Source organism: Pygocentrus nattereri, chromosome 8 (genome assembly GCF_015220715.1).
Source record: "Pygocentrus nattereri isolate fPygNat1 chromosome 8, fPygNat1.pri, whole genome shotgun sequence".
Lineage (NCBI taxonomy): Eukaryota > Metazoa > Chordata > Actinopteri > Characiformes > Serrasalmidae > Pygocentrus > Pygocentrus nattereri.
The window spans coordinates 25,574,844-25,602,377 of NC_051218.1; the positions used below are offsets into that span (position 1 = coordinate 25,574,844).

A 27,534-nucleotide genomic window follows, 5' to 3' on the forward strand; every position below is an offset into this window, starting at 1 on the left:
TGACATTGTGATAGTACAGAATGCTGAACTATTGATGCAGAATGCATTTTACCCAAATTAAGTTTTTTAATAATTGAGGACTAAATAATTGGGACCAAATGGGCAGCCAGACGTCAACTTGCCATCATAATTAATGGTCCAGTTTGGATGCACTTGACATATAGTGGATGCTGAACTGGAGATGAGGACAGCATACAAAAGGTGAGTGAGTGAGCGAATCAAGTTCTTCCACACCAAACTAGCTCATTCATGTCTTTATGGAACTTGCTTTGTGCACTGGTGCGCAGTCATGTTAGAACAGAAAGGGGCCATCCCCAAACTGTTCCCACAAAGTTGTGAGAAATTGTCCAAAATTTCTTGGTCTGCTGCAGCATTAAGAGTTCCTTTCACTGGATCAAATGGGCCAAGCCCAACTCCTGAAAAACAATGCCACACCATAATCCCCCCTCCACCAAACTTTACACTTGGCACAATGCGGTCAGACAAGTACCGTTCTCCTGGCGACCGCCAAACCCAGACTTGTCCATTGGATTGCCAGACGTGGAAGCATAATTGGTCACTCCATAGAACACATCTCCACTGCTCTAGAGTCCAGTGGCGTTGCTTTACACCACTGTATTCCACGCTTTGCATTGCGCTTGGTGATGTAAGGCTTGGATGCAGCTGCTCAGCCATGGAAACCCATTCCATGAAGCTCTCTACGCTGTTCTTTAGCTAATCTGAAGGCCACATGAAGTTTGGAGGTCTGTAGTGATTGACTCTGCAGAAAGTTGGTGACCTCTGCGCACAATGCCCCTCAGCATCCGCTGACCCCACTCTGTCATTTTACATGGCCGACCACTTCGTGGCTGAGTTTGACTTTGTTATAATACCACTGACAGTTAACTGTGGAATATTTAGTAGTGAGGGAATTTCACAACTGGACTTGTTCCACAGGTGGCATCCTATCATGGTACCACATTGGACTTTACTGAACTCCTGAGAGCGACCCATTCTTTCACAAATGTTTGTAGAAGCAGTCTGCATGCCTAGGGGCTTGGTTTTATATACATGTGGACATGGAAGTGATTGGAACATGTGAATTCAATGATTTGGATGGGTGACTGAATACTTCTGGAAATATAGTCTGTATTCCAAAAGAAGTTGGGACACTGTGCAAAATGTACATAAATTAAACCCTGTATTTAATTGAAAATAGTACAGGCAACATATCAGTTTTTTGATGCCATTGAGAAATTGATGCCAACAACAAAGTTGGTAATTCTAAACAAAAACACCTGGTGGTTGATAGACAACAGGTCAGTAACATGACTGGGTATAAAAATTACTACATGGGCTCAGGAACACTTCTAAAAAACACTGTTTGTGAAAACAAGGCATACAGAGCAAAAGGGACAAAAAGCAAAAGCAGATTCCAAAAGTTCAGGCAAAAGTTCACAATACCAGATAGACAGACAGACTTAAAAAAGAACTGGAAATACTTCATACAGATTGAATGAATGGGAGGAGTATTTAAGGTGTGACTGATTAGAACGATGATAAGGTGCAGGTGACGATTCTGGTAACAGGGCTAGTACTTCGGAAAGGGAGAGGCCAATGAATTGCTCACAGTAGCTTTGACTAATAATGCTATGAAAATATTGAGAAAGTCATACCTCTTTAGTGTATCTAATAGACACAAAGATAATATGAATATCCTATATAAATAAATTTAGAACAATTTCAAACCTACCTTTTTTAAGTAAAGTCTTAGAAAAAGTTGTTTTCAAAATATTACATGTCCATCCATCCATCCATCCATTTTCTAAGCCGCTTCTCCGTCAGGGTCGCAGGGGGATGCTGGAGCCTATCCCAGCAGTCTTCAGGCGGAAGGCAGGATACACCCTGGACAGGTCGCCAGTCCATCGCAGGGCAGACAGACAGACACAGACAGTCACTCACACACTCACACACTCACACCTAGGGGTAATTTAGCATGTCCAATTGGCCTGACTGCATGTCTTTGGACTGTGGGAGGAAACCGGAGAACCCGGAGGAAACCCACGCAGACACGGGGAGAACATGCAAACTCCACACAGAGAGGACCCTGGCCGCCCGGCCGGGGAATCGAACCCAGGCCCTCCTCGCTGTGAGGCGACAGCGCTACCCACCACGCCACCGTGCCGCCCAATATTACATGTATCTAATATCAAACAAGTTAGATGATAAGTTTCAGTCAAGTTTTCCTTCTACTGTAGTGAGACAACACTGGTTCACATTGTGAATGACCTCAGGCACACCAATCATGCACAAAGTCCTTGGCATTTCTTGTGGAGTCCTTCAAGGTAAAATTTTAGGGCCTTTGCTTTTGTCATTGTACATGCTACGTCTAAGTGATATTGTAGGGGCTACTACTCGCGACTGGAGCGAATCCGCAACGGACAGGCTTTAAGTCACTCAACGGGGTCTAGCCCTTAAGAGACTCGAGGGGGGAGGCACTAGTTGGTTTGAGTTCAGTTGTTGTTTTGGAAGCGAGTTGTTTCGTTTTTGTCTTGTTGAATAAAACTTGAGCCTCCTTACTTCACGACCCGCTTCAATATCATTAGGAAACATATTTTCATCAGCATGAAAAGCTCTATATAAATAAGTATTATTAGTAGTAGTATTATTATAGGCTTTTCTCATCTTGTGAGCAGCCACAATGTGCAACTGGAGGTCCTCACTAAGCTCTTTGGTTATAGCTGTGGATTGCAATTGACTAAAAACTGACTGGACAACTACTGTATCAGCTGTTCTAAATGTATAATTGGTTAGAATGCTCTAGAACATGGTAAAAACTATCAACCAGACCAGCTTGCATTTTGTAAAAAATGTTTGACAGTTTTAAGGGTTATGAATAACTTAAAAAAAAAAAAAAAAAAAAAAAGAGAAATAGTTAAAATGGATCATTAACTAGCACAAGTCTTACTATCTTGTCACTTGTTTATGTAATTTATAGTCAGAAGAAACCTGTTGGTCAAATAAAAAATGTAATATAAATCAAAATTTGGCATGGGTATGAATAATTTTTCTGCTTTCCAATGACTACTGGGATAGGCTGGTATGGCCTTGATGGCCTTGGCAAGATTCTCTTAGATTGTCACATTGTGTAGTACTTAAGCGCTGGACAACTGCGTACAGCCTGAAAAGAGTCCTAAGTGGGTCTGTGTATGTGTTTTTAAAAAAAAAAAAAAAAATAGACCACCAAGCATGAGGACTAAACTTTCTGTGAAGGGGCCAGGTATCAGCAATTCACTATTTGGCCGCCAGAGGTCTCGCTCTCCCGAGTACTAGTAGTCCTGTTCCCAAATCAAACCACCTGTATCTTATCTCCTTAATTAGTCACACCATAAATAACCCTCCCATTCAACCAGTCAGTGCAAAGAATTGCCAGTTCCCTTGTGTCTGACTACTGAGCATTTGTTTTGTGTCTTGCTGGTGTTTTGAATCTCTGCTGGATCTACTGGAATCTGCTTTTGCTCCTATTGCTCTTGTTTTTTGGGACTGATTTCTGTCATAACCCTTTTTGCTTTGCCTTTTGACATTGACTTTTGGACTGAACTTTGAACTTTTGTCAATAAACTTGCACATGGATCCTTCTCAAGTTCCTGAGTCTGAAAAATGTATAGAAAATAATAGATGAAAAACAAATTAAACTGTGGACTGAGGTGAAATTCCCTGAAAAAGGAGCACTTCGTGATGATGAGCTGAATGAATATAGTAGTAAAATGGACATTCAAAGTGTGTGTGTTTGTTATAAAGTCTGTTATAGGCTTGTGTATGAGCCCTGATGAACACACAGAATTTTCATCCAGAACAATGGTGAATAACATGTCATGTCTCTGCTCTGTTCATTTTGATGAAAGTTACGCTTTTAGATCTGCTAGATTTGCTACTACCACTAATATCTGCACCTGTGGCACCTCCACCCAGGCCCACATCTAAGGCTTCTACACCACTGCAGCAGCTCCTCTACTCGTTGCAGCATAAACCCAGAGCTTTGGTTTGTGATGCCAACGATGGCGGCATATGGGCCCGATGCTCCAGTGCCATCCATTTTCAGGGCCAGTTGATTCGGCAGGTGAGTTTTTACACACTCCTTAGCGGATTCCAACTTATGAGCATCGGGCACCTTAACCTGAGCATTTGGTTCATTCAGCAATGCCAGTTCTGGTTACCAAAAGTGGACCACTGGACAATTTAATTCGATGACTGGCTCCAAGCCAGCGAGCTGGGCTTCTTATCCATTTAAAGTTTGAGAACAGGATGACATTGTTTTGGTCCCAATGCCTCATAGTCATTAGATTTACCAGATAAAATTGCACCAGAGTGCCAGCTATTCTGAGGGAAACTTTTGCACCAGGTCAGACAAACCGATTTGCATGTCAGGAACACTACGGGCCTCCACCAGAGTTTAATCTTGTTTCACCCCGCCCAGGCATAGTTTAAAATCTTTTGGGTATTATTGCGTGCGCTCCTGCTCCACCTCCTCAACAGAGCAGGAGAGACAGGCTGGTGCTGTGTCCCCAAACCCCATGGGGGATCCCACCTCAGCCGGTGCATGCCGGCCTTCTTCTTTATTGTGCTGTGGGGTTTCTTTCAGCCCTTTGACTTGCACATGCGTTAGACTACTTGGTCCGTGTTTCAAGTCATGTAGGTAGCCAGCATTGCGATGAGTTCAAGCGGCCTTTTATACGTAGGCCGGTCACCGCCTGGGCGTTGCGGTTCAATGCGGACTGAGGATAGTCAGGATCAGTCAACAGCTGCCGATTCCCTGCCAGCGAACCAGAACCCCCTGACCCTTCCAAGCTGAACCGGAGCAAGTTGCGGTGCAGCACTGCAAAAAGGGGGGACCCGAGGAGAAAAGCACATGCGAACCGGCGGGGACAACATACAAACCCAACGGTTTCACGCCCTGTTGAACTCTCTCTTCAAAGTTCTTTTCAACTTTCCTTCACAGTACTTGTTCGTTGTCGGTCTCGGGCCAGTATTCAGTGGTGGCCAGCACTGAGCAAAATGGACTTCACTTGCCGCTACTAGGGGAATCCTTGTTAGTTTCTAGAAGCCTGCACCCCCTGGAACTGAACACCGCTTGTCAGGCAAGGCGAGGGATGGGGTATGTGGCTCACCTCACAGTGAACAGCCGGACCCACTCCCAAGATCCAACTATGAGCTTTTTAACTACAGCAACTTTAACATATGCTATTGGAGCTGGAATTACCACGGCTGCTGTCACCAGACTTGCCCTCCTATGGGTCCTCTATCATGGGTTTAGGATATGCTCATTCTGGTTCCAGAGCCTCAAAAGCGACCTGTACTGTTATTTTTCGTCACTACCTCACTGTGTCTGTAATGGGTAATTTGCTCGCCTGCTGCTTTCCTTGGAGGTGGTAACCATTTCTCAATCTCCCTTCTCCCTTGGTTACCCGTGGTCACCATGGTAGACACATGTACTACCATCGAGAGTTGATAGGGCAGACATTTGAATGAAACATCACCGCTGCGGAGGACATGTGATCAGCCAGAGGTTATCTAGAGTCACCAAAGATGGGTTTTGGGTCTGATAAATGCACACATTCCACTTCCCCCCCGGACATACAACCAGGAGTTATAATGCTGGCTTTATGAGAAACCAAGGGGTCCAGGTTGGCCACCGCCGGACAGAAACTAAAAGCGTTAAGCCCTCAGCAGCGCACCAAGGTGGATAGGCCAGCCACCCCGGTTAACTCAATGGCTGTGACATACAACAGGAGGTAATATGCTGGCTTTATGAGAAACCACGGGGTTCCAGGTCATCCACCACCAGGCGGCGCATGGAGGGGACAGGCCAGCCTCCATACACCAGGGGTATATGCTGGGATACACCCGTGAGAAACGTTCAAAAAGCACTTGCCCATGCCTGAGATGGGACTGGTTACCAACCCAGGTAACCCAAGAATCCTTTCCATACTCCCCGGGTGAACGGTGGACAATATCCAGAGTTTTATGAGAAAAACATGGGGGGGTTAAAGCTTGTTTTGCCCTTGGGACGCTGGGACTCAAAACCATTAAGAAACTGGACACCGATTTTAACCAGGAAATGTTCGATTCAGGGGAAACACCAGCTACTAGGTGGGTCACTGGGGCATGGGTTTAAAAGAAGCCTCTTTTACGCACTAGAACCTGAATGCATCCCCCAGTATGCCCACAATGCCTGCGACATCCGTGTGATCAAACAGACTGACTGGATCAAAACCGACCTTCCGCTTCTCTCTCATAGGTTCGGGTAGGCTTCATCATTGTTCCAACCCCCCTGGAAGCTGGCTCGCAAAGTCGGGGATGAGCACAAATGCCCATATTGGCCATATCTAGCACTGGAAGGTGGCCTAACCCCTGGCTGGTCTGGTATGCCTTTCGATCAGAGGGAGATATAGCATGGAGCTCTCCCTCATAGAGAACCAAGCCCCACACTGCAGGGAGATATGAGGACATGGCCTGTAAATTCAGTATCTTTCAGGTTTATTTCACAAAGTCCCCATGGACTTGGAGCTACATTTTGCTCCTAATTAGCCTTCCCACACACTGCATGAGAGACCACCACGATGGTCTGGTTTATGGAAGAGAAAGCACAGAGCCTTCATAGAGGACCAAGCCCCACACTGCGAGGGAAGTGAGGCCTCAGCCCGTAAAGCTCACCATCTTTCGGGTTCAAGTCGTTGTGTTTTTTGACACCTCCCCACCATCATATAGAACAAAGCCTCACCATGGGGGAGATTTGGTTGTTTAGGGCACCATCTCTCGGTGAGAAAAGAGCACAGATCTCTTATTATGGAAGAACCAAGCCCCACCGGGAAGGGACACTTGGTCACCATGCCCATCTTTCGAGTTGTTTGCACAGGGTCCCCACAGATCCTCCATGCCCTGGAACCTTTGTCCAAGTCACTTTTGACAGTGCAATGAGAAGAGTGGGTGATGCAATTTATGAAATGTGTGAAATATTTATACATCCATAAAAGTGCTTGGACCCCAACCAAAAACTTGTATTGCCACTGCTTCTCAGAATCCCGATGGCACCCCTCTGGATTTTCCATGCACATCAGACCCACCAGGCTGCGGTCAGATTTGAATTTGACCGAAAACAGTGCACCTCGGGTGGCTACGCGAGTAGGAAGACAACCCTGGATGAGCCACTGTAGTAAATTTTATAGACTTAGTCTCGTGAAAAGAGCCTAGTCACTGAGAGACCATAAAAACTTTAACCCCAAAAACCGCTGGTCACTGTCATTTTTGGCCTGTTTTTTTAAACACCTATCAGGTCCAAAACGGCCAATTAGGCGAATATTATGGACTTTCACTTTTTTTTAAAGCCCATTTTTCACCGACACTTCACCCCTGGATGAAAAAAGTGTTTTGGGGTACTTTCCTACTCCCTGTAGCCGATCAGAGTGCATTCTTTTCGGCCTGGTATGGTGGGTCATGCACCATGGATGTGCCACCTAGGTGAATTTTATGGATTTTATCAATTTCTTTTACCACCATTTCACCTAAAAACAGCCACTTGGGTGAATTTAATAGAGTTTGGAATTTTTCAATCTTTCTTGGCCTCAGGGAGCCCCTTGCGAGCAAAATCTCGCTGCCGACTTTAAACCTTTATTTCTCCGTAACAGATTCACCTATCCCCACGGGCTGGGTCTGAGCATTCGAACAACACCGGGCTTGGCCTCCTAACCTCTGGGGAACCAGAATCATAAGCTCCGGAACCTGGGGAACTGCATGTTCCCGACTTCCAGGGCTAATAACTTCCAAACCCAACATCCCAGCCGGACCAAATTTTAAACATTTACTATTCTACCCGGCTGAACTGCTTTTGAACCTTGGTGACAGTTCCACTGGAACCAGAGATCCGGGGAACAGGATCCCGACAAAGCACTTCACGGCCTTAAGTAAAGAAACATCACACACCCACAAACCATATGCCATTGGAAAGATCTCTCCGCCCCACTTCCAAATTTGAAGGTGCCCGCTGTCCACCTACTACCGGCTCTGAGATATGGACCAAGGTTCCTGGAGCCGACAACTGAACTGTGCTACTCCCCTGCTCTTACTCCAATTCGGACCAAACTTTACAGCCTTATAAAGCTGCCCTCCCCTTTCCAATGGTACCACCAACAACCTTCTATCCACCAGGGAACCAGAGATACAGACCTCATAATGTCAATAATTCCAGGCCAAACAGCTCCCCCGTGGGCATGTGCATCAGCACCAAATGCTGTCAGCCAGAGTCATTAGTTACCCCCCCACTACTAATCCACTACAACCCCAATTCCAATGAAGTTGGGACGTTGTGTAAAACATGAATAAAAACAGAATACAAAGATTTGCAAATCTTTTTCAACGTATATTCAATTGAATACACTAAAAAGATAGAGATGATATTTCATGTTCAAACAGATTAAGTTCATTTTTCAGTTCATGTTTTTTGCAAATATTCATTCATTATGAATTTGATGCCTGCAACACGTTCCAAAGAAGTTGGAATAGGGGCATGTTTACCACTGTGTTACATCACCTTTCCTTTTAACAACACTCAATAAGTGTTTGGGAACTGAGGACACTAATTGTTGAAGCGTTGTAGGTGAAATTCTTTCCCATTCTTCCTTGATGTACAACTTCAGTTGCTCAACAATCCGGGGTCTCCATTGTTGTATTTTGCACTTCATAATCTGCCACACATTTTCAGTGGGAGACAGGTCTGGACTGCAGGCAGGCCAGTCTAGTACCCACATTCTTTTACTATGAAGCCACACTGTTGTAACGCATGCAGAATGTGGCTTGGCATCGTCTTGCTGAAATAAGCAGGAACATCCCTGAAAAAGACATTGCTTGGATGGCAGCATATGTTGCTCCAAAACCTGTATGTACCTTTCAACATTATTGGTGGACTCGTCAGACCACAGGACACTTTTCCACTTTGCGTCAGTCCATTTCAGATGAGCTTGGGCCCAGAGAAGCCGGCGGCATTTCTGGGTGTTGTTGATATATGGCTTTCGCTTTGTATGGCAGAGCTTTAACTTGCACTTGTAGATGGAACGACAAAGTGTGTTCACTGACAATGGTTTTCTGGAGTGTTCCTGAGCCCATATGGTAATATCCATTACAGAATGATGTTGGTTTTTAATGCAGTGCCGCCTGAGGGATCGAAGGTCATGGGCATTCAATGTTGGTTTTCTGCCTTGCCACTTACTTGCAGAGATTTCTCCAGATTCTCTGAATCTTTTGATGATATTATGGACTGTAGATGATGAAATCCCTAAATTCCTTGCAGTTGCACATTGAGAAACGTTGTTCTTAAACTGTTGGTCTATTTGCTCACGCAGTTGTTCACAAAGTGCTTGTGAACGACTGTGCATTTCAGGAATGTTCCCTTTATACCCAATCATGACACTGACCTGTTTCCAATTAACATGTTCACCTGATGAATGTTCCAAACAGGTGTTTTTTGAGCATTCCTCAACTTTCCCAGGCTTTTGTTGCTCCTGTCCCAACTTCTTTGGAACGTGTTTTTTGCTTGAAAAGACTTGTTAAAGAGTTATTAGTATTTTACAAAATGTGTGGTGTCCTGAAGCACAGATTCTATGTCCTGGATGGCTTTGTGAAATCCCTGTAGAATGAGATGGAGAACAGGAATGTAACTACCATTAGGAAGATAATACATGTGTGTGCTTTCTTGATCAACATGTCAAGTAGCATTGTGTTTAACAAAAAACAGACAACGGGATGTGCAATTAAAACCAGTTCAGCAGTTCCACTCTCTTTTCTGTTTGAATCACTAACTGATTCTGACCATGGCAGTCCAAACGGGCAATTGCTTACAACATATTAAATGCATTCTACACATTGAATTTGAATAGGTGAGACCCTGAGTAAATCACGTCTAAGTCAGTCTTGTGACATCTACTTGCTCCCTCATCTTCCAAAATCTACTACTTAAATCTATTAGCTGGGTACAGGAGCTGTGATTCATCCTGAGTGATAAAGTGTCCAGATGCCCAGTCTTGTGAGCAAGATGTGAACTTGATCACTGGCCGGCAGACTTCAAGGGACACTTTGCCTCAACCACTCCTTTCCCACAGCAGTTACAGGACATGTATGCATCACAGTTGTATTTGTATGTAGGGCTTGCATTTGCACGCTCTGAAGCTTGCCCATAGAATCGTGAGGCTCTTGTGGGCTGTATACCTCATTTTTTGCTGTACATGTGGTTGTTGGACTGAGTTTTGATGACCTCTCTTTATGATCCCAAACAATGCCTCAAGTTGTCAGCCAGTTTTAGAGATTCTTTCTGCACAATCACTCAAGGCTTCTCAAGAAGTGTGTAATTCGTGTGCACAAATGTGTTCGCCACCTTCCCAATTCTTTGCTAGTGCCAAGATGAAGTCTTTTTTTTCTTCTATTGCCTGTACATTGTTATCAGAAAATCCTGACAAATTTTCAAACCATGACTTTGTCCTGAAAGAGTGCATCTTTTTTGAGTGGCAGATATTTCAAAGAACTGTAGTTGATATTCTTTTGCCTTCTGAACTGCTACATTGTCTACAGGCTTTGAAAATCATTAAACCCTGTGCATCTAGGGCAATACTGTGCTGGCAAAAACAGGATACTGTTAAAAAAATGTATTACCTTATATATTGGACACGATATTTTTTCAGTTTTCGGTAGAATTACAGATCTCAGTCATGCAGGATCAAAATGGATTTGATCAAATTTCTAGATTAGTGTTCCTAGTTTATGTAAATTTATTTTTTACAGACTACACATTTAATCTACAGTTGTGGTATAAGTAGGGCTTATGAGACTAAGTGGAGGGAAATCTGAAAATAAGGGAGGGTTGGAGGTATATTCGGTTTTACATTAGAAGGCTGTACTCCCTTTCATTAAGGGCAGAGAGAAAAAAAAAAAGACATCAGAAAGGATAGGGAGGAGACCATAAGGTGGTAGGGGCAAAAACTGTGAACAGAGAAATATCTTCAGCTATTTCATAACACTACTAAAGCCACTTTCTGTCAAAATGAAAGGCAAGAACGTCAAACAATCCAACGACTTAATTAGTAACAAGTTAAAATAATAACTAAGAACTAAGGGTTCAATTTATAGTCCAAGATGGCGCCCACCGTGGCAGACGCCTTTGTGTGTTCCTCCTGCAACCGACACTATTTATTATTTATTTTAACTTTAGTGTTTATTTTAAATGTACAGAACATCTACGGTACAGTTAGTTACAGTAGAGCGGCACTCCTGGAGATCTGTAAAGTTCATCATGAACTTACCTTTAGCCTCTCAGACTTCAATTTTCTCTTACGCTCGCACTCCACCAGCACCAGCCAGCAAGGCCCAGCAGCACCGGCCTCGGGTGAGTGGTGCAGCCGACGAACAGAGAGCGGCCAAAGCGGAAGCAGGGCAAGAGAGGTGGGCTACATGCTAGGCTAAAGGCTAGGGCTACACGATCACCGCTACCTAGCCTGCTGCTAGCTAATGTTCACTCCCTCGAAAACAAACTGGATGAGCTGAGGACCAGAATAACAACTCAGCATGAGATCAGAGAGTGCTGTGCTCTTATCCTCACGCCAGACTCAGCGATCCAGCTGGAAACGCATTCCGTCCACCGCGGGGACTGCACGGCAGCGTCGGGGAAGAACAAAGGTGGCGGTGTGTGCATCTACGTGAAGAGGTGAACAGGTGGTGTACGGACAAAAAGACTGTTGAAAAACATTGTTCAGCTGACTTAGAGCTGCTGATGGTGAAGTGCAGAGCCTTTTATCTGCCTAGAGAGTTCAGCTCTGGGCACATTCTGGCTACTTACATCCCGCCACGCGCGAACTCTGCCATGGCGCTAGGGCTGCTGCATGGAAACAACAGACCGCGTACCCGGACGCCGCGTTCATTGTGGCTCGCGACTTCAACCAATGCAACCTGAGGACTGTCCTACCCAAGTACCATCAGCACGTGAGCTTTCCGACGAGGGAGACTAACATTACTCAAGCAAGTTTACAGCAACGTGAAGGGGGCCTACAGGGCTGTGCCTCGGCCACACTTCGGACAGTCCGACCACATCTCCATATTCCTCTATCCAGCATACAGACAACTCCTCAAGCAAGCACTTCCAGTGAGTAAGACCATCAAAGTGTGGAATGAAGAAACTGACTTAGTGCTTCAGGACTGCTTTGACAGTACAGACTGGGATGTGTTCAGAACTGCTGCTATGAGAGAGGACTGTACTGTTGATCTAGAGGACTATGCTTCTGGTGTAATGGGCTACATCAGCAGTTGCATTGAAAACATTGTCCCTACAAGGCGCTGCAGAAAATACCCCAACCAGAAACCCTGGATAAACGGTGAAGCTCGGTCCATGCTACGTGCCCGCCATGCTGCATTTCTCTCAGGCAACACTGAAGATATAGAGTATAGGCTGAAGCTGGAGGTCTACTACACCACCATGGACTCCCAGCGCACGTGGCAAGGACTACAGCACATCACCCACTACCAACAGACGAGCAGGGTGGTCACAACCAGCCACACCACACTACCTGATGAGCTAAATGAGTTTTATGCTTGCTTCGAGGTCCTTAATCCTGGCCGACCGAGAGACATTATGGCCACACAAAACATATCACTCACTGTGACATCAGTGGATGTGTGCAGGACCTTGAAGAGAATAAACCCACAGAGAGCAGCCGGCCCAGACAACATCCCTGGGCGTGCTCTCAGAGTTTGCTCATCAGAACTGGCTGATGTGTTTGTGGTCATATTCAATATGTCCCTCGCGCAAGCTTTTGTGCCATCCTGCTTCAAGTCCACCACCATCATACCCCTCCCAAAGAAAAGCATTGTGACCTATGTAAATGACTATCGCCCTGTTGCACTCACCCCAATCGTGATGAAGTGCTTCAAGAGAATAATCATGACTCACATCCAAGAGACCATTCCAAACACTATAGACCCTCTTCAGTTTGCATACCGCCGGAACAGGTCCACAGACGACGCAGTGAACACTGCCCTTCACACAGCCCTCACACACCTGGAGGGCAAGGACAAGCATGTCAGAATGCTCTACATTGACTACAGCTCAGCATTTAACACCTGCCCTCTGTAACTGGGTGCTGAACTTTCTATCAGATAGACCCCAGTCAGTCAGAGTCGGCAGCCGCACATCCAGCACAAGAACAGCGAGCACAGGGGTCCCCCAGGGCTGTGTGCTGAGCCCCCTTCTGTACACACTCTTCACGTATGACTGCGTGGCCTCCCAGAACAACACCAGCATCATCAAGTTCACTGATGATACTACAGTCGTTGGACTGATCACTGGTGGGGACGAGACAGTGTACAGGAAGGAGGTGGCTGAGCTGGTGGCCTTGTGTCATAACAACAATCTTTCCTTGAATGCAGACAAAACCAAGGAAATGATTGTTGATCCTAGGAGGAAACGGGAGCTACACACACCCCTGTACATAGGTGAGACTGAGGTGGAGAGGGTGAAAACCTTCAAATTCCTTGGCATCCACATCAGTGATGATCTCACCTGGTCTCACAATACACACCTCATCATCAGGAAGTCCCAGCAGCGACTATACTTTCTTAGAAGACAGCCAAAATTCTCAGCACCTTCTACAGGAGCACGATCGAGTGTTCTTACCAGCTCCATCACAGTCTAGTATGGAAACTGCACTGCTCAGGACAGGAAGGCTCTCCAGCGTGTGATCAAAACTGCCCAGTCCATCTCAGGAGCAGCCTTCCCCTCACTACAGGACATTTATCACACCAGGGTCATCAGAAGGGCACAAAACATCATCAGGGACAGTACACACCACCACATTTGCACATGTGCACGTGTAACAAAGTTTATTTCAACTTTGCACATACTGTAATTTTTTTACTTTTACTACTGTTTTTAGTTATTCTTATATTTTCTTTTTTTATTCTCTTAAGATTATATTCGGTGAACGGAGGAACAGCAAAGTAAGAATTTCACTGTACAGTGCAACTGCCTGTTCTGCTGTGCACATGACAATAAAACTCTTCAATCTTAAGAAAAGTACATTCCACTTTGCTGCTATGACTCCTAAACAAGGAAAACGACAACTACCAAACTAGAATACTTTGCCACTTGACTAACTTGGGCCATATATTTCTAAAGTAAATTATATAAGGTTTTTTTTACCCTTTTAACTGAAGTTCTACAAAGTAATGGAGAAAATAGCATGGTTAAATCATAATCCAAATTAAAATGTTGATCCCTCCAATCTTCCAACCCTGATCTGGTTCTGTGTGAACATCAGTGAGCAGTGGCAGAAAAATATATTAGGACTACACAATTAAATCCAACATGGTCACCTGGAATTGCAGGGGTTTTGCAAGCTCACAAGAAGTCTGCATTGAGTCCAATCTGCAGAACTGTGCTATGGCGAAAAGCTAGTATTTGGCTTGATAAATGTTTATTTTCCCACAGAAGAGCCTGGGTTCATAAAAATGGTAGAAGAAAAAAAAAAATTCTATATGCAATTTTTAAAGTCTTTTCAAAGTTTTAATATCAAATTTTGCAGAATGTATTATGACAATTTAGACTCAATTGAAACAAACCTTTTTATTGGCTTTTTTACAATGGAACACAATTACTTACATTGTGTTCGCAGTACATTTTCTGCACCATAGAGTCCAGTAGCGCCAAGATCTCTCCAAAGTACCCATCCTCTTCCCCCAGTGTCTCTTCTGTTAGCGCAAGTTTCTGGTATTCCTTCTGCAGAATGCTGAGAGAGGTGGCCAGTGAGGGATTCTGCTGATATCGGGCCTGACAGTGGGGCATCATGGCCAGAAGGGCATGCAAAGCCTTCTCTCTCCGATCATGCTCAGGAGAGACTAAAAGCTCAGGCACAAAGGTGCACCAGCCCTGTTCAACTAACATGGGCAGGAGTGAGTATTCAGTATATTGCAAATAATCCTGATGAGAGGAATCTGGCACAGCATCTTTACCAGTCTGTGAGATCAGTTCCTAGAACACATGACATTGTTGTTGAAGTCTGTGCATCTCTGAGAATTTTACATTGTGGGTCTAAAAATGTATTTTTTTTGAGTGGTTTGAAATGCATCATTTATTTCAGGTTCATATATCAGGTTGTATTGATCTATTAGTAATGTTTTGATCTATTAGATTTTCAAACCAATGTTTAAGCATAACTATGCACCAGTACTGACCTTTTCTGTAATCATGTCATAGAGTAATGTGACGATTCTCACACGGAGAGCATCAGCCCCTTGCACTTGGAACAGCTCACCAAGTACTTGCAGTCCTCCGAGCTTCACAAACTGACTTTGAGCAAAGGGGAAGTGATGCAGCAAACATGCCAATGCAAACAAAGCCTGGATATAAAAACATCACAGTAAGCATGTATTAATGTACTTTAACTGTAAGGAAAAAAGAACTAATAGTATATTTTCATTGTTATCATTAGTATTATTATGATATAGATTTTCATAAATGCTTTAAAGTTTACAGGGTTACAGGATCTTGGACCCTGGGCTGTCCTTGTCTTGGGGCTTCCAATAATGAGCCAGCACAATCATTGAGAAAAAAAGTTGTCCAGGGGACATACTTAAGATCATTTAAAGAAATATAGTCAATACTCTTACCACAACAAATAAACATGCAGTTCTGTCAAGATGTTATAGGCACCTAAGAAGTTTTTAATATAAAGCTATTCATCTTGACAGTTAGCATTTATTTGCTCTGAAAAAAAAAACAATATTAGAATAAATAACATTAATAAAATATGTATAAATGATATGTCTGTTGTTGTGTTGACCAGTATCATTTGTAGTTATCATCCAATAGTAGCAGCTGTCTAATGATTATCTGACACACCTATGTCCAGTATTTAGAATCTTGCCAAAACAGAATCAGTATGTTTTTTTTAAACTTATTTCCGTACTGACAAAAAGCAAATTTTATTTATCTACTTAGGAGAAAACAGTAATGACATAATTCAATTGCTTCATCGGTAGACTTTAAAGTATCATTCTGACTTGAACTTGATTATTTGTGGCTTTTTAGAACTAAATTTTGTGGGTTTATATGTTAAATTTACAATGTTAGTCTATGTGTTTGCTTTACAAGTACAAGCTCATTTCCAAAAACGTTGTTGGCAAGTATGTGAAAAGCAGATAAAAACAGAAAACTGAATTATAAATTTAGCTGTATTTGAACAAAACATCACAGAGACTTGTAACATTTTAAATTAATTTCATTGTTTTTTGCAAATATGTTCAATTTGAAAGTGCTGCAATCCAATAGTTTAAATAAAACATTGTTCCTCACTGAGTGACTGCAAGGATTTTAGGTATTTCACCCTCTATAGGATTAAGCATATAAACGATCAATCCCTCAGATGGCGCTCCCTTAATAAAACCATGTTTCTGTGATGTGCATCATCACACATGCTCAGGAATACTTTGATCAATTGCTGTCAATAAACGCTGCCTGTTACTGCATCCACAAATGCAAGTTTGGAAGTCATGAGTCAGTAGCTACCAGAAATGTTGCTGATTCTTAGGGTTGAGCTCATCTTAAATGATGCACAGTAGAAATGGGTTCTGTAGCCATGTCAGTTAATTTCAAAAGTCAGGGACTCTCATGGTATTGGGCAGGGTTTAGAGAGTAACTCTCACACCTGCCAAGGCACAATTAACACTGATAAGATTTTGACCAACATATTCTGCCTTCTAGACAACATCATTTTCAGGGACTGAAATGAAGATGAACCAGTGAGCCTCTACAAAAACAATTACTACTACTAATAATAATGAGAAACACAAATTTTTAATGTAAGCTAAATAACTGTGCTTACAGTAATGTATTTTTACAGTACATTCATGGTGGAGTGGTATATGCAGGGTATTGGTATATTAATATCAATGGAAAGAAATCAGTGAACTATAGTTGGTAAATTTAGTGTTTTTCAGATCAAACTCTGGATGACTTTGTTTACACCTCAATGTATATATTTTAAATTTTGAAAAATGGATGGCATTGCTGTGGTGGGATTAATACCATTCTGTTGTGCTGTTTTTGCACCTATACTGCTTTGCTGTTGCTCACACAATGCCAAATTTTCAAAATGCATAATTAATTTGTTAAGATATCAAGGTGATGTCAGAGTGGTTTGATGTGAAATGGTCTGTTCTAGAAAAAAAAAACCAAGGCCACTTTTACCTACTGTACCCACAGATAAACATAAACCAATGTCAATTAATAATCAATAGCTAAGTAAAGTGAACACAAGCTAAATTTGGTTGAGTTTTATGACTTGATACGTGATGCTTTTCTTGTTCAATATTTAATCTTAAATCTGTTTTGTCTAAGACACAGGCAACAAAATAGCAAAAAAAAAGCAGCAGAGTGAGCAAAGTGGAATGCAAAGCAGTTAAATGCATGAGACAACTTTTACTGGTTCTCACTTTTACAATGGTACCTTGCAATACAATTAATCAGTAATCCCAGTCCCTAATTTGAGCCTAAAAACACTTTATTCTACCACAGTGGAATAACAGAAAAAAAAAAAAACAAAACAAAACAAAAAAAAAAAACAAGACAAAGTTCTCTTACCTTTTTCTTAACCGACACTGGGTGAGGGGTAGCAAGCAAATTCAGTAACTTCTGCAAGGCACCACTCTCTAAGGCCTCAACTTGGACAGATGGGTTACTTTTGGCAAAAAACACAAACATATAAATAATAAATAATAAATAATCAGCTTACTTATTAAAAAAGTAACATAACCATACTTTACATAATTTACCTTGAAATAGCTGATCCTAGTACGAATGCAGCATTTTCCTGAAGTCTAACATCTGTATTATTTAAAGAATCAGTTATCAGCTTCATTCCACCCATTGACACCAAATTCTGTGCATTATCCACCTATGAAAAAAGCAAGTTAAATTAAATTAATTAAGCATTAATTAAATTAAACAAACAAATAGTAGAATGAACAAAACAAATATATTATAAAATTATTATATCCACTGATTTTGTGAAATGTTATTGTGGCTGATAAGCAGGACCCTATTAAAGACTTCTGGAGCTAGTGTCCAAACTCAAGTCAGCAACCACACATCAACTCATGTACACATTCTTCCTTAAAGTATAAATAATCCCCTGTAATAAAATTATATTATTATAAGGAAATATATATTATACAGGCATTCGTTTCGGCCGTGCAAGCTGATTGGTTGAGAAGCGTTCTAACTTACTTCAAGATAACTACTGCTAAGCAACGACTTTGATGGGAGATGCTCAAGATATTTGAATGTTTTTACTTCTTACTTTGTGCACAAAACTGATACTTTTACGATCACATCTGACCGACAGACGATTTGGTCAGACTCTGAAGATGAGACTACACTAAATTCCCAAACTGTCATCACCACCGTGCAGCTTTTCAGTCAGCAGTTCAAACAGAGGAACAACTAACCTGGAATCAGTCAGAAATGAATCAAATACCATTCACCAAAGACTTATCTTCCAACCAAATCGGACTGAGCCATAAAACTGCTGCAATAAAAAATAAAAAAGCTGCTTAGTGATAATAACAATATCGGAATTTAGTTTAAGGAGCTGTGCAGCGCATTACTCTGACATAGCAACTTGCTGCTTGTTAAGGAACTATAATTTCATGGAAGGAACTGCTATCATCAAAATATATTAAATGTTCACAGGCCAATTTCTTACTTTATTTATGTAACTGTTGGATAAAAGCAATAGAACACTTGAGGTTATGTATTCTCTATAACATCACGGCTGTGATTTATGGTATGAACAAAGTGATGTTATATCGCGATAACACACTCCCTCTCATGTTCTATTGCTTAATTACATTATATACTTTTTAATATAAGCACAGTATATGTTTCTACGATGTGGTGCTTGGAGTAAGACCATTTCTTGAGAAAGTTATTGTGACACTTGACATAACTACTTTTTTATGCTCATCAAAGTATCCTACGGTGGAGTGGCATATGTTGGTAAAACTGGATGAAAGGTGACTAATTGTTCAGAAACCATGAATGATTTTGGGCTGCGTAAGACTGACTGTTACAGACATGAAGAAAATGTATATGATGAACACACTGCTGACTAAACAACACAATGATGTTATGTTTGAAAACCAACCCAGCTCTCCATTTTATTAGTACTGCTATGTAACGAATCAGCAGTTGTAAGGACAACTTGCCTGTTCTACACATAATCTTCATAAAATGTTAAAGTTCTTTGAACCTGAGCCTTCTTTCACCCCCACCTCACTATTTCTCTCATTTGGCTAGTCAGGTTTTAGCCTGCTGATTTATTTTTGGTCACATTTTTAATCCTTTTGCCTTTACCTTGCAAGTTTATCTGTGTTTGTGCTGATTCGCTGACCAACTGAGATTACTTCCCTATTTTTATCCTCTCTATTAATTATGCTTTCTTTTTATAGTCCTGTTTTCAGTTTTTACTTCTTGCCATGGGCTTTTCATCACAGTAACTGAATCTAAATTGTTCTCTTAATCTACCTATGGTAAATAACCCAGCACCGTGAAAGAGAAATGTTGATCAGCAAGGAATACACAAGATTTTTACAATGACATCCATTACAAAAATGACCTAAAATAACAGTTACTTATTTGAACTGGAATTCAACAATGTGGGAACAAAACTGTGGAGTAATATATTGATGTTCACAGAAATGTGATTTTAACTGCTTTACAGTTGCACAGTTATAATGTTATATAATTTTTTTAGTAATGTGAATGTAAACACAAATACAACAAAGTCATTACCTGGTGAACAAGGTACTCTAGGTCAAGTAGAGCAGTTACTCTTTGATCCACTGTACTGCCGGTACTGTTAAACTGGGACAAAAGTTTACGCATAATCTGGATATCTGTCTCCATTAGAAAATCTAGTGCTTCCATGTCTCTTTTCAGATCATCTACTGAGCGAAACTGGGATCTTACAGATTCTTCATCCTGCAATCAGATAATATTAAATAGCTTAAAATAGCAAATAAAAAGCAAGGAAAAGTTAAGATTATTACTTCAGCAAAGATGCACATAAACCTATCTGTCCAAAGAAAAACTATCTCTAAAATGATTACTTTACAGGAGAGGGCAACAACTTTCTATACTTTCCATACAAGTTAACGTAAAGAGACTGCAAGTCATTTTAAGGGATTTCTGTTGGTCCATTCATCATTAAGGTAATGTAAAAGAACTGCTGCTGTGCTCAAATAATGTAGGAAAGTAAAAATGTATGTAAAGAATATGTTTTTTTTTCTTTGGACAGCAATGATGCATCGAGATGTAAAGAAAGCATTCATGGGTAAGCATAGTTTGCAGAGGCCACACAGTGCACACCTTCAAATTTTCAACTGTGTGTTATGTAAATAGGTGAAGCTGTAACCCAAAAAGATGCTAACTGGCTACTCATTGCCGTTGGGGGAGGAATGAGGCCAGAACAATACTTGACTAAGTAGAACTACAACAAAATCAAATGGAGCAGTTTGTTGTGGGTAGAAGTGGTGCAACATTACAAAGATTTATAGAACATTTATAGATGTTTAAAATACTACAAAACCTGTAAAGCAAGTATAAACATACACAGAAGTATAATTCTTCCGGCCATGAACACTAGCATACCTGCCTTTTTTGAAGGGTTATAATCTCCTTTGAACTTCTTTAGAGCCTCTTTTATTTTCTGAGTTGAGAAAAAAGCAGCCTGCTTGTTCATCATTTCTTGCCTGCCTCATGGAGGATAAAGATCATTAGCTGCTTTACATTCTCAAAGGCACAAATAGAGTGTGTCACATATGCAATACATGGGACTAGACAAAGAGGTGGGCACTAAAACCACGGCTTCAATAAGGAAAAAGTTCAATTTTATTATTTTTGTTTTTTACAACTGCTAATAAACATTTTATATAATTACATGAAATTTTTCCAAAACCTTCAACACAAATTACAAAATTAAATTAACCAATATATACTTCTTTCTAGTAAAACCAACTGAATCACAAGAATGTAAGAATCAAACATTGCTTTCAAAACACACATCTCAATCAAATCCACTAATCATTACTGATTACCAAGCAGTATAACGTGGACAATATAATTTGACATTCACCTTATGCATAATTTAAATTTCTAAAAAACAAAAAAACATTTATAGCATGTTAGTTTAATGTGACATTATATAGCAATAATTATAAGGCCTAAGCAAAGTTTGTCACTAATTTGCCAATAGTGTGTATACTAACATAATGCTTGTTCTACAATACCTCTGTCCATCTCTCTCATTGTATTTGAAACCTTTCTCTCCTCCAAGTTTGGCTTCTCTTTGCCCTGTCTGAAGGTTCAGCCTGACATGAGAGCCTGCTGGTACAGTTTGACCTGTCATAAAAAGTAAATACATGGGCAAAATGTGTATGCAGGTATTTTTATATTAGCATTTTATTATACATAGTTGACCTGGAAAAAGTTAAATGTGAAACGCACCATTCTAGGGAAACTTGGAAACTTAATATTGTTCATAGTAGTTGTGAAAGGAACAAGACATCTGAAGTGTTTAATGCCTCTAAAAACTGGCATATAAAGATATTCTTTAATGATAGTTTTGACATTTGAGTCATGAAAATGTATTTTAAATCCATTTATAGTAGCAGCCATTTTTTTGGGGGGGGGGGGGGGGGTGTTAGTAACATGTAAACTAACCAGGTTTGAGAGTCTGCCATTCGTTTGTAGGATGGAACACCTCCAAGTCCTCAGGATCTTGAGCCTCATGCGTGTCATGCGTCTTTTCTTCCTCACCAAAATCATCCCAGTCCTCTTTAATGATTATAGCTGTAGAAAACTAAATGGGCAAATCTTTCTTACTTGTGTACAACAATCAAACTAAGGTGAGATAAATTTGTTACATTCAGAACACTCTGTAAATGAAACGCCTACATGTAGACACCATGTAATGCACCTTTATTGGGACTACGAATATATGTTTGAATTAGCTTACTTTCACATGGTTTGTACTCTGCACAAAAGTTGTTTGTGAAAGAAAGAGACTAATGGGATTAGCCTGTCAGAATTATTGTAAGTTCTACACACCAAAATTGGGTTACTTCAGAAAAATCGATGTCCCCAGCAGATGGACCTTAACTATGTAACTATAATAAAATGAATTACTCACCTTTTCGGTGTGGGCACAGACGAGGTGTACACATAAATACCAGATAAGGACAAATACACCGTTTCTTTTTTGCATTATGTTATTATAGAACTAACACAATCTTGTAGAAAAAGAAACCTGATCTAAATATCTTAATCATAACAAATCTACCAACACAGACAACTTTATTAACCGAAGATATTTAAATCAAATAATTAATGAGCTAACGCAATATTCCAAACCTCAGAATAAATCGCCTTATCTGCGCATAAGCTTAACTAGTTTTTAAAGCCACCACACGATGAATTTGGTTGACGCACAGTGGACCGGCCCTGTCAACTTCCGCAGGTCATCTAAGCTACACGTGAGCCAATCATGAAAGCAGACGTGTCCATTTCGGAAGACACAATCAGAAAGATTATTTCAGACATACTGCACTAACACCGGGCTGATAACATGCGGAGACAGAGACAGAAAACCAGACAAAAACAAGCCCAAAATTAACGCCCCTTTAACAGATCTACCTTGTTCAGAGACGCTAACATGTCCTAACACATCACTGTTTCCGTTTGTTAAGAGTCTCTGCTAATGCTTGTCTAAATAAAAGTCGCTTAGGACACCATGTTTGTGGGTGGTTGACATGACCTACAATTTTTTGACATGACCTACAACAGTTGCTCATGTTCTTAGAAAATAATAAAAAAATAAAAAAGTGAAAAATGAGAAAATAATGGTAGATTAAAGTTATTGTGTTGTGTTATAAACTCTAAAACGAGCTCGTGAAAGTGTATTGTTAAATACAAAAGCATATGGTATAGTAACGTGTGTTCGCAATTCAGAAATCGACAGTCAAGGTGAACTGGCCTGTACTTTGCTTGGATAACTGTATGAGTAGAATACCTTCTATTAGCTGGGTTTTGATAGAGACAGCCTCATATAATATATTTTAATGTATGCTTTTTAAAAAATAATCAGTAAGGTCTGAGAAGCAAAAGAGAAAAAGTGACAAGCAAATTAAATGAAGTGAGGTGAAGCAGTGATGGGAGTGCATAGTTTGGCCAACATTACATGGCTTACACACAAATGTGCCACAGGAATACTACTTGATAAATGCAACCATACACTCTTTAAAAAAAAAAGGTACAACATTGTCACTGGGGCAGTACCCTTCTTGTCACTGTGGTGGTACCCTCAGGGGTCCATCTCAGTACGTTTAGTCAGGGAACATAACTGAACCATAATCCACTGAAATAATATGTTTTGAGATGTACTGACTCCACACACCCCGCCTCGCCTCCAGGCTTTTTATTAAATGGTTCTCTCTTTAAAAAATTAGTTTATAAAAATATACAAATATCTACTTTTCCACTTGGAATAACTTATTTAAGTTTATTTATTCCCCTTTGACTGCATCTTCTGCCATGGATGACAGCAGGAACAAAGCTTCTAACCACAGGTCTACAGCTGTTTGAACTACAGAACCTAATGACAGTGTTTGTAGACGTTTGGTTGGACTATGGTTTTCAAAAATACTTGGTGTTATTTAATAATGGTTTGTACTATGTAAGTTAGCGAGGTAGTTACCTCGAGAGTTCCAACTATTGTTTTGTGAAATACATGCATCTCAACTGCATGGATCCAACTACACTTTGTGCACACTAGTAACATATCAGTTCCCCACACCCCTAAATAGCCATTATGTAGCTTTACAGTATATGTGAATAGTGTGGATGAGAAAACTAAAACTTGTACCCCCTTAATGCACGCTTAAGAAATTGACCTTTATGTATCTAAGAGATTTACCTTGCTGCTTATTACTGAGAGTCTGCTGAGAAGCTGCTAAATTGTTTTATGGTTGCTAAAGGACCATTGCACTTTAGTGAATCACAATAGCCACTATTTAATGGCAACATTTTTGAAGCGGCACAGAATGGTAGTAAATGCACCCATAGACCACTAGCATTATGTTTACTTCAAAATTAAGAAACTTGCACAATCTGGACCAGCCACACAAGCTCATACATTGTATCAGCCTTTGTGGCTCTGGATGTTCTAAACACAAGAAGCCTAAGGCATAAAGAGCAATATTTCATCATTATTGTTGGTCATATTTATGCAAATAAAATGTATCCTGAAAAAAAAAACATACTTTTTAATTCTAATTAAGTATATTGGCACAGTACAGGCTACTACCAGGTATTTTCCACCCATAGTTAATTATAGCAGAGGAGGGAGGAATGCTGACACAGGACAACAGCACAAACTAGAAAGACACACACACCTGCTTTGTCTCGCATGCTTTCTGACCATGAAGGTGGCTATTCTGATCTGTGTTTCTGTTCTCGTTTGTCTCTCTGGTGAGTACTATCAAATTAGTGAGGATACTGAAATTACCTTAAATTATCAGGAAAATTGTTTACTAACTAAAAACTCTTGAGACTGGTTTTTACATTCATTCCTTCTTGCTTAGCTTCTTATACAAATTTATAACAGATGTACAGTTCTCAATAGGTTATAACAGGTTATCGTAGGTCTAGGTTACTTTTCATGCCATAGATATGCAAATAGACCTCTTTGTCTGACTAAGTAGAAGGGACAAAGAGAAACCTGACAGTAACATAGGGAATACTTAATCGTATTTATTCCCAGATTATAAATTAAATAAATTCAGTAAACTTTTCAAGCAAAGCCTTTTATGACTATATCTTGTTCTTGAGATTATGTAACATTGAGCTCACTGTTTGTCTGTAATAACTTTTAAGAGTTAAATGAAACACTAAAGAGGGAAAGATGTAACAGGTGTGCAAATAGCTAATTTCCCATCAATACCCTTTCATCACAATGGGCATTTGTCCAAACCATAAACATGGCCTCTGCTGATGTACTTTGTTGCAAATTGTGATAAATGCTATGTAAAATGTGGGGCATTTGGCTAACACTATGAGAATACTGTACAAACAAACAAATTCATAAAGAAAATAATAAGTAGTGTAAATATGACAAGTAAACATGTGACCTTTTTTGGAAATTGTTTGATGCAACTATCCACTAGCTTTGGTGAAAGCAGATGTGTATGTTGTCCTTTCAGGGTAGCAGTGTATATAATCCGACTTGTGCTCTTGCAAATAAAAAGGTCCTAAATCTTATGGCAGCGAGTCTGTTAAAACGATTAGAAGTACTCAAGTTCCTTGCAGGATTGGGGTAAAAGACCACAGCTATTGTGTCAAATGATATTCAACATACAAGGTTCATATAAAAACATCTGAAATCCTGGAACATGTGCTTGATAAAACACAATACTGTTATAGAAATGTATACATCAAATGGTCAGAGTAACTAGTAAAGGTCTTTAAAAATTATAACAGACTCAGTAGGTGTAGTGTGTAGTTGTTGGTATGAGTGTAGTTGCTTTTATTAATTACTAATCTCGGCTTTACGTGTTTTAAAATTTAACATGAAAATGTTTTTACTTTTCTCATCAATTATATTTCCTCTATACAGCTTTTGCAGAAGTTGATCAAAGTTCACAACCTAAAGAGGTAAACTCAAACATAACTGAATCATCTACAGCTTAATAAATGAAAATATGATTTCCATAATTCACATTCTCCAGCTGATGTTGTGAATGTATGAACAAATTAAAATGACATTGTTTGACAAGCTTCTCCACCGTAATCTATTTTAGGGTGACTGCGATAAGTACGCAAACTCAGCATGCACTCGTGAATTTGACCCAGTGTGTGGTGATGATGGCAATACGTACTCAACCGAGTGTGTTCTTTGTATGGAAAATAAGTAAGTCAAATAAAAAGATTAATTAAAATGAATTAAATGAATTAATTATTGAATATCAAGTACACCTGAATATTTGTATATGTGCATTGAGCATGAAAGCATCAGGACAGGATGTACAAGAAATCATAAACATTCAGGGGAATACATTTTGTACAAATTTTGAATTTTTTTTGGTTTAACTTTTTTTTTTCCAGAAACCGAAACCACCATGTGAAAATAATGCACAAAGGCAGATGTGGGTAACCCTGAATATGTCACACAGAGAAACTGCATTGTGAATTCTATGCTTCTGGAGGATGTCAGATTACTATTTACTAATCACAGATCACCGTTATGACTTAAGTCTTTGTGTGAAACTGGCATCTGATGAAATTGTAAGCCTGAATTATAAACAATAAAAAGAATTAAGCACACAATTTGTCTTCTTCTTTTGGGAAAATGCTCCACTCACCAACATGCTGTGTTTTTGATTCTTTTAAAAGTACACACTGAATTTGCCAAGTTGTTGTAGCAGAAAATTAGTCAATACTGGATAGAACATAACGTACCAACTTGTAAACTTCTTTGACACATCATGTATATTGCAGACTACTAAAAAACTTAAAAAACTGTTATACAAACTTAATATAAAATTAGATTATCCCACTTACACTACAAGCACAAATGATCTAAAACTAGGACTTCTGCATAAACAATTTCCCATACTTAAAGCTATCAGTGTTCCTGAAATCATTATTAATCAGTTTTAGTGCTCCCCCAAGTTGCAGTTCTGTACATATCCTGCTTCTAATCTGCTCCTGTGGAGGTATGGTATCTATCGACTCATTTTGAGGCATTTGACTGAATTTGTGAAGCAAAGAAGTCACAAGCTGTACTGAATATTACTTGTAGCCTATTAAAATGTGTAGTATAATTTTTTTTGTTATTTTCACATGTAAATTTTTTATTTCTGTTCTTCAAAGAATTCAGATAAACAGTTAAACACCTTTAGGGCTGCTGACTCATGTGGGTGAAAAGGGCTTGTTTAAATTCAACTGCACTTTGGCTGTCGGAGAGTAGCTGGTTGCTGATGGGTGAGGAACTGAAAATCTGTCGTCAATTTGGACAGTTTCACAAGTTTGTACTGATTTACTGGCAGAACCATGCATAAACTAGCAACCCTTATGCAATTCAATAATCACATAACATTTCTTTGAAAAATATACATTTGTATTTCGCATATGAAAATAATAACCACAACCACTACATAATGTTATACAGTATGTGCTCTATTTACTACACTTGGTAAATATACGGTTGTCAGCAGAGGTTCCAGTCAACTAACAGTGCCTGATTCTGAAAAATGCAGCCGATTCACTCCCGCAGGATTCTGATGGTCTATATTGTCGTGATGCACTGATGGCAACAATGCAAAATAAAGTGATGCATTATACCAAGCCAAGCCATTGATGAATCTATACAGTACAATGTTAGGGCAAACAAGTATGAACTATCGTTTTAA

At 40.2% G+C, this 27,534-nt stretch overlaps 2 protein-coding genes across 3 annotated transcripts; one reads left to right on the forward strand and one right to left on the reverse strand.

Moving 5' to 3' along the window:
• Positions 1–14,556: 14,556 nt before the first annotated feature.
• Positions 14,557–22,823, reverse strand: sil1 (SIL1 nucleotide exchange factor). 2 transcript variants are annotated; one of them, XM_017713396.2, is made up of 9 exons: positions 22,763–22,823; positions 21,791–21,929; positions 21,358–21,469; positions 20,724–20,820; positions 19,862–20,050; positions 17,842–17,963; positions 17,651–17,747; positions 15,244–15,408; positions 14,557–15,040 (listed from the first exon to the last, which is right to left on the reverse strand). In XM_017713396.2, exons 1-9 carry the CDS (start codon positions 22,781–22,783, stop codon positions 14,648–14,650), a joined length of 1,335 nt encoding a protein of 444 aa, XP_017568885.1. In that variant the 5' UTR covers positions 22,784–22,823; the 3' UTR covers positions 14,557–14,647. The 2 variants fall into 2 exon arrangements, with proteins under 2 accessions (XP_017568885.1, XP_017568884.1); XM_017713395.2 differs by having other exon boundaries at positions 22,260–22,798.
• Positions 22,824–24,476: 1,653 nt separating this feature from the next.
• Positions 24,477–26,437, forward strand: si:ch211-195b11.3 (uncharacterized protein LOC100334344 homolog). Its single transcript, XM_037540283.1, has 4 exons — positions 24,477–24,595; positions 25,740–25,777; positions 25,924–26,033; positions 26,228–26,437. Exons 1-4 carry the CDS (start codon positions 24,547–24,549, stop codon positions 26,274–26,276), a joined length of 246 nt encoding a protein of 81 aa, XP_037396180.1. The 5' UTR covers positions 24,477–24,546; the 3' UTR covers positions 26,277–26,437.
• Positions 26,438–27,534: the final 1,097 nt, after the last annotated feature.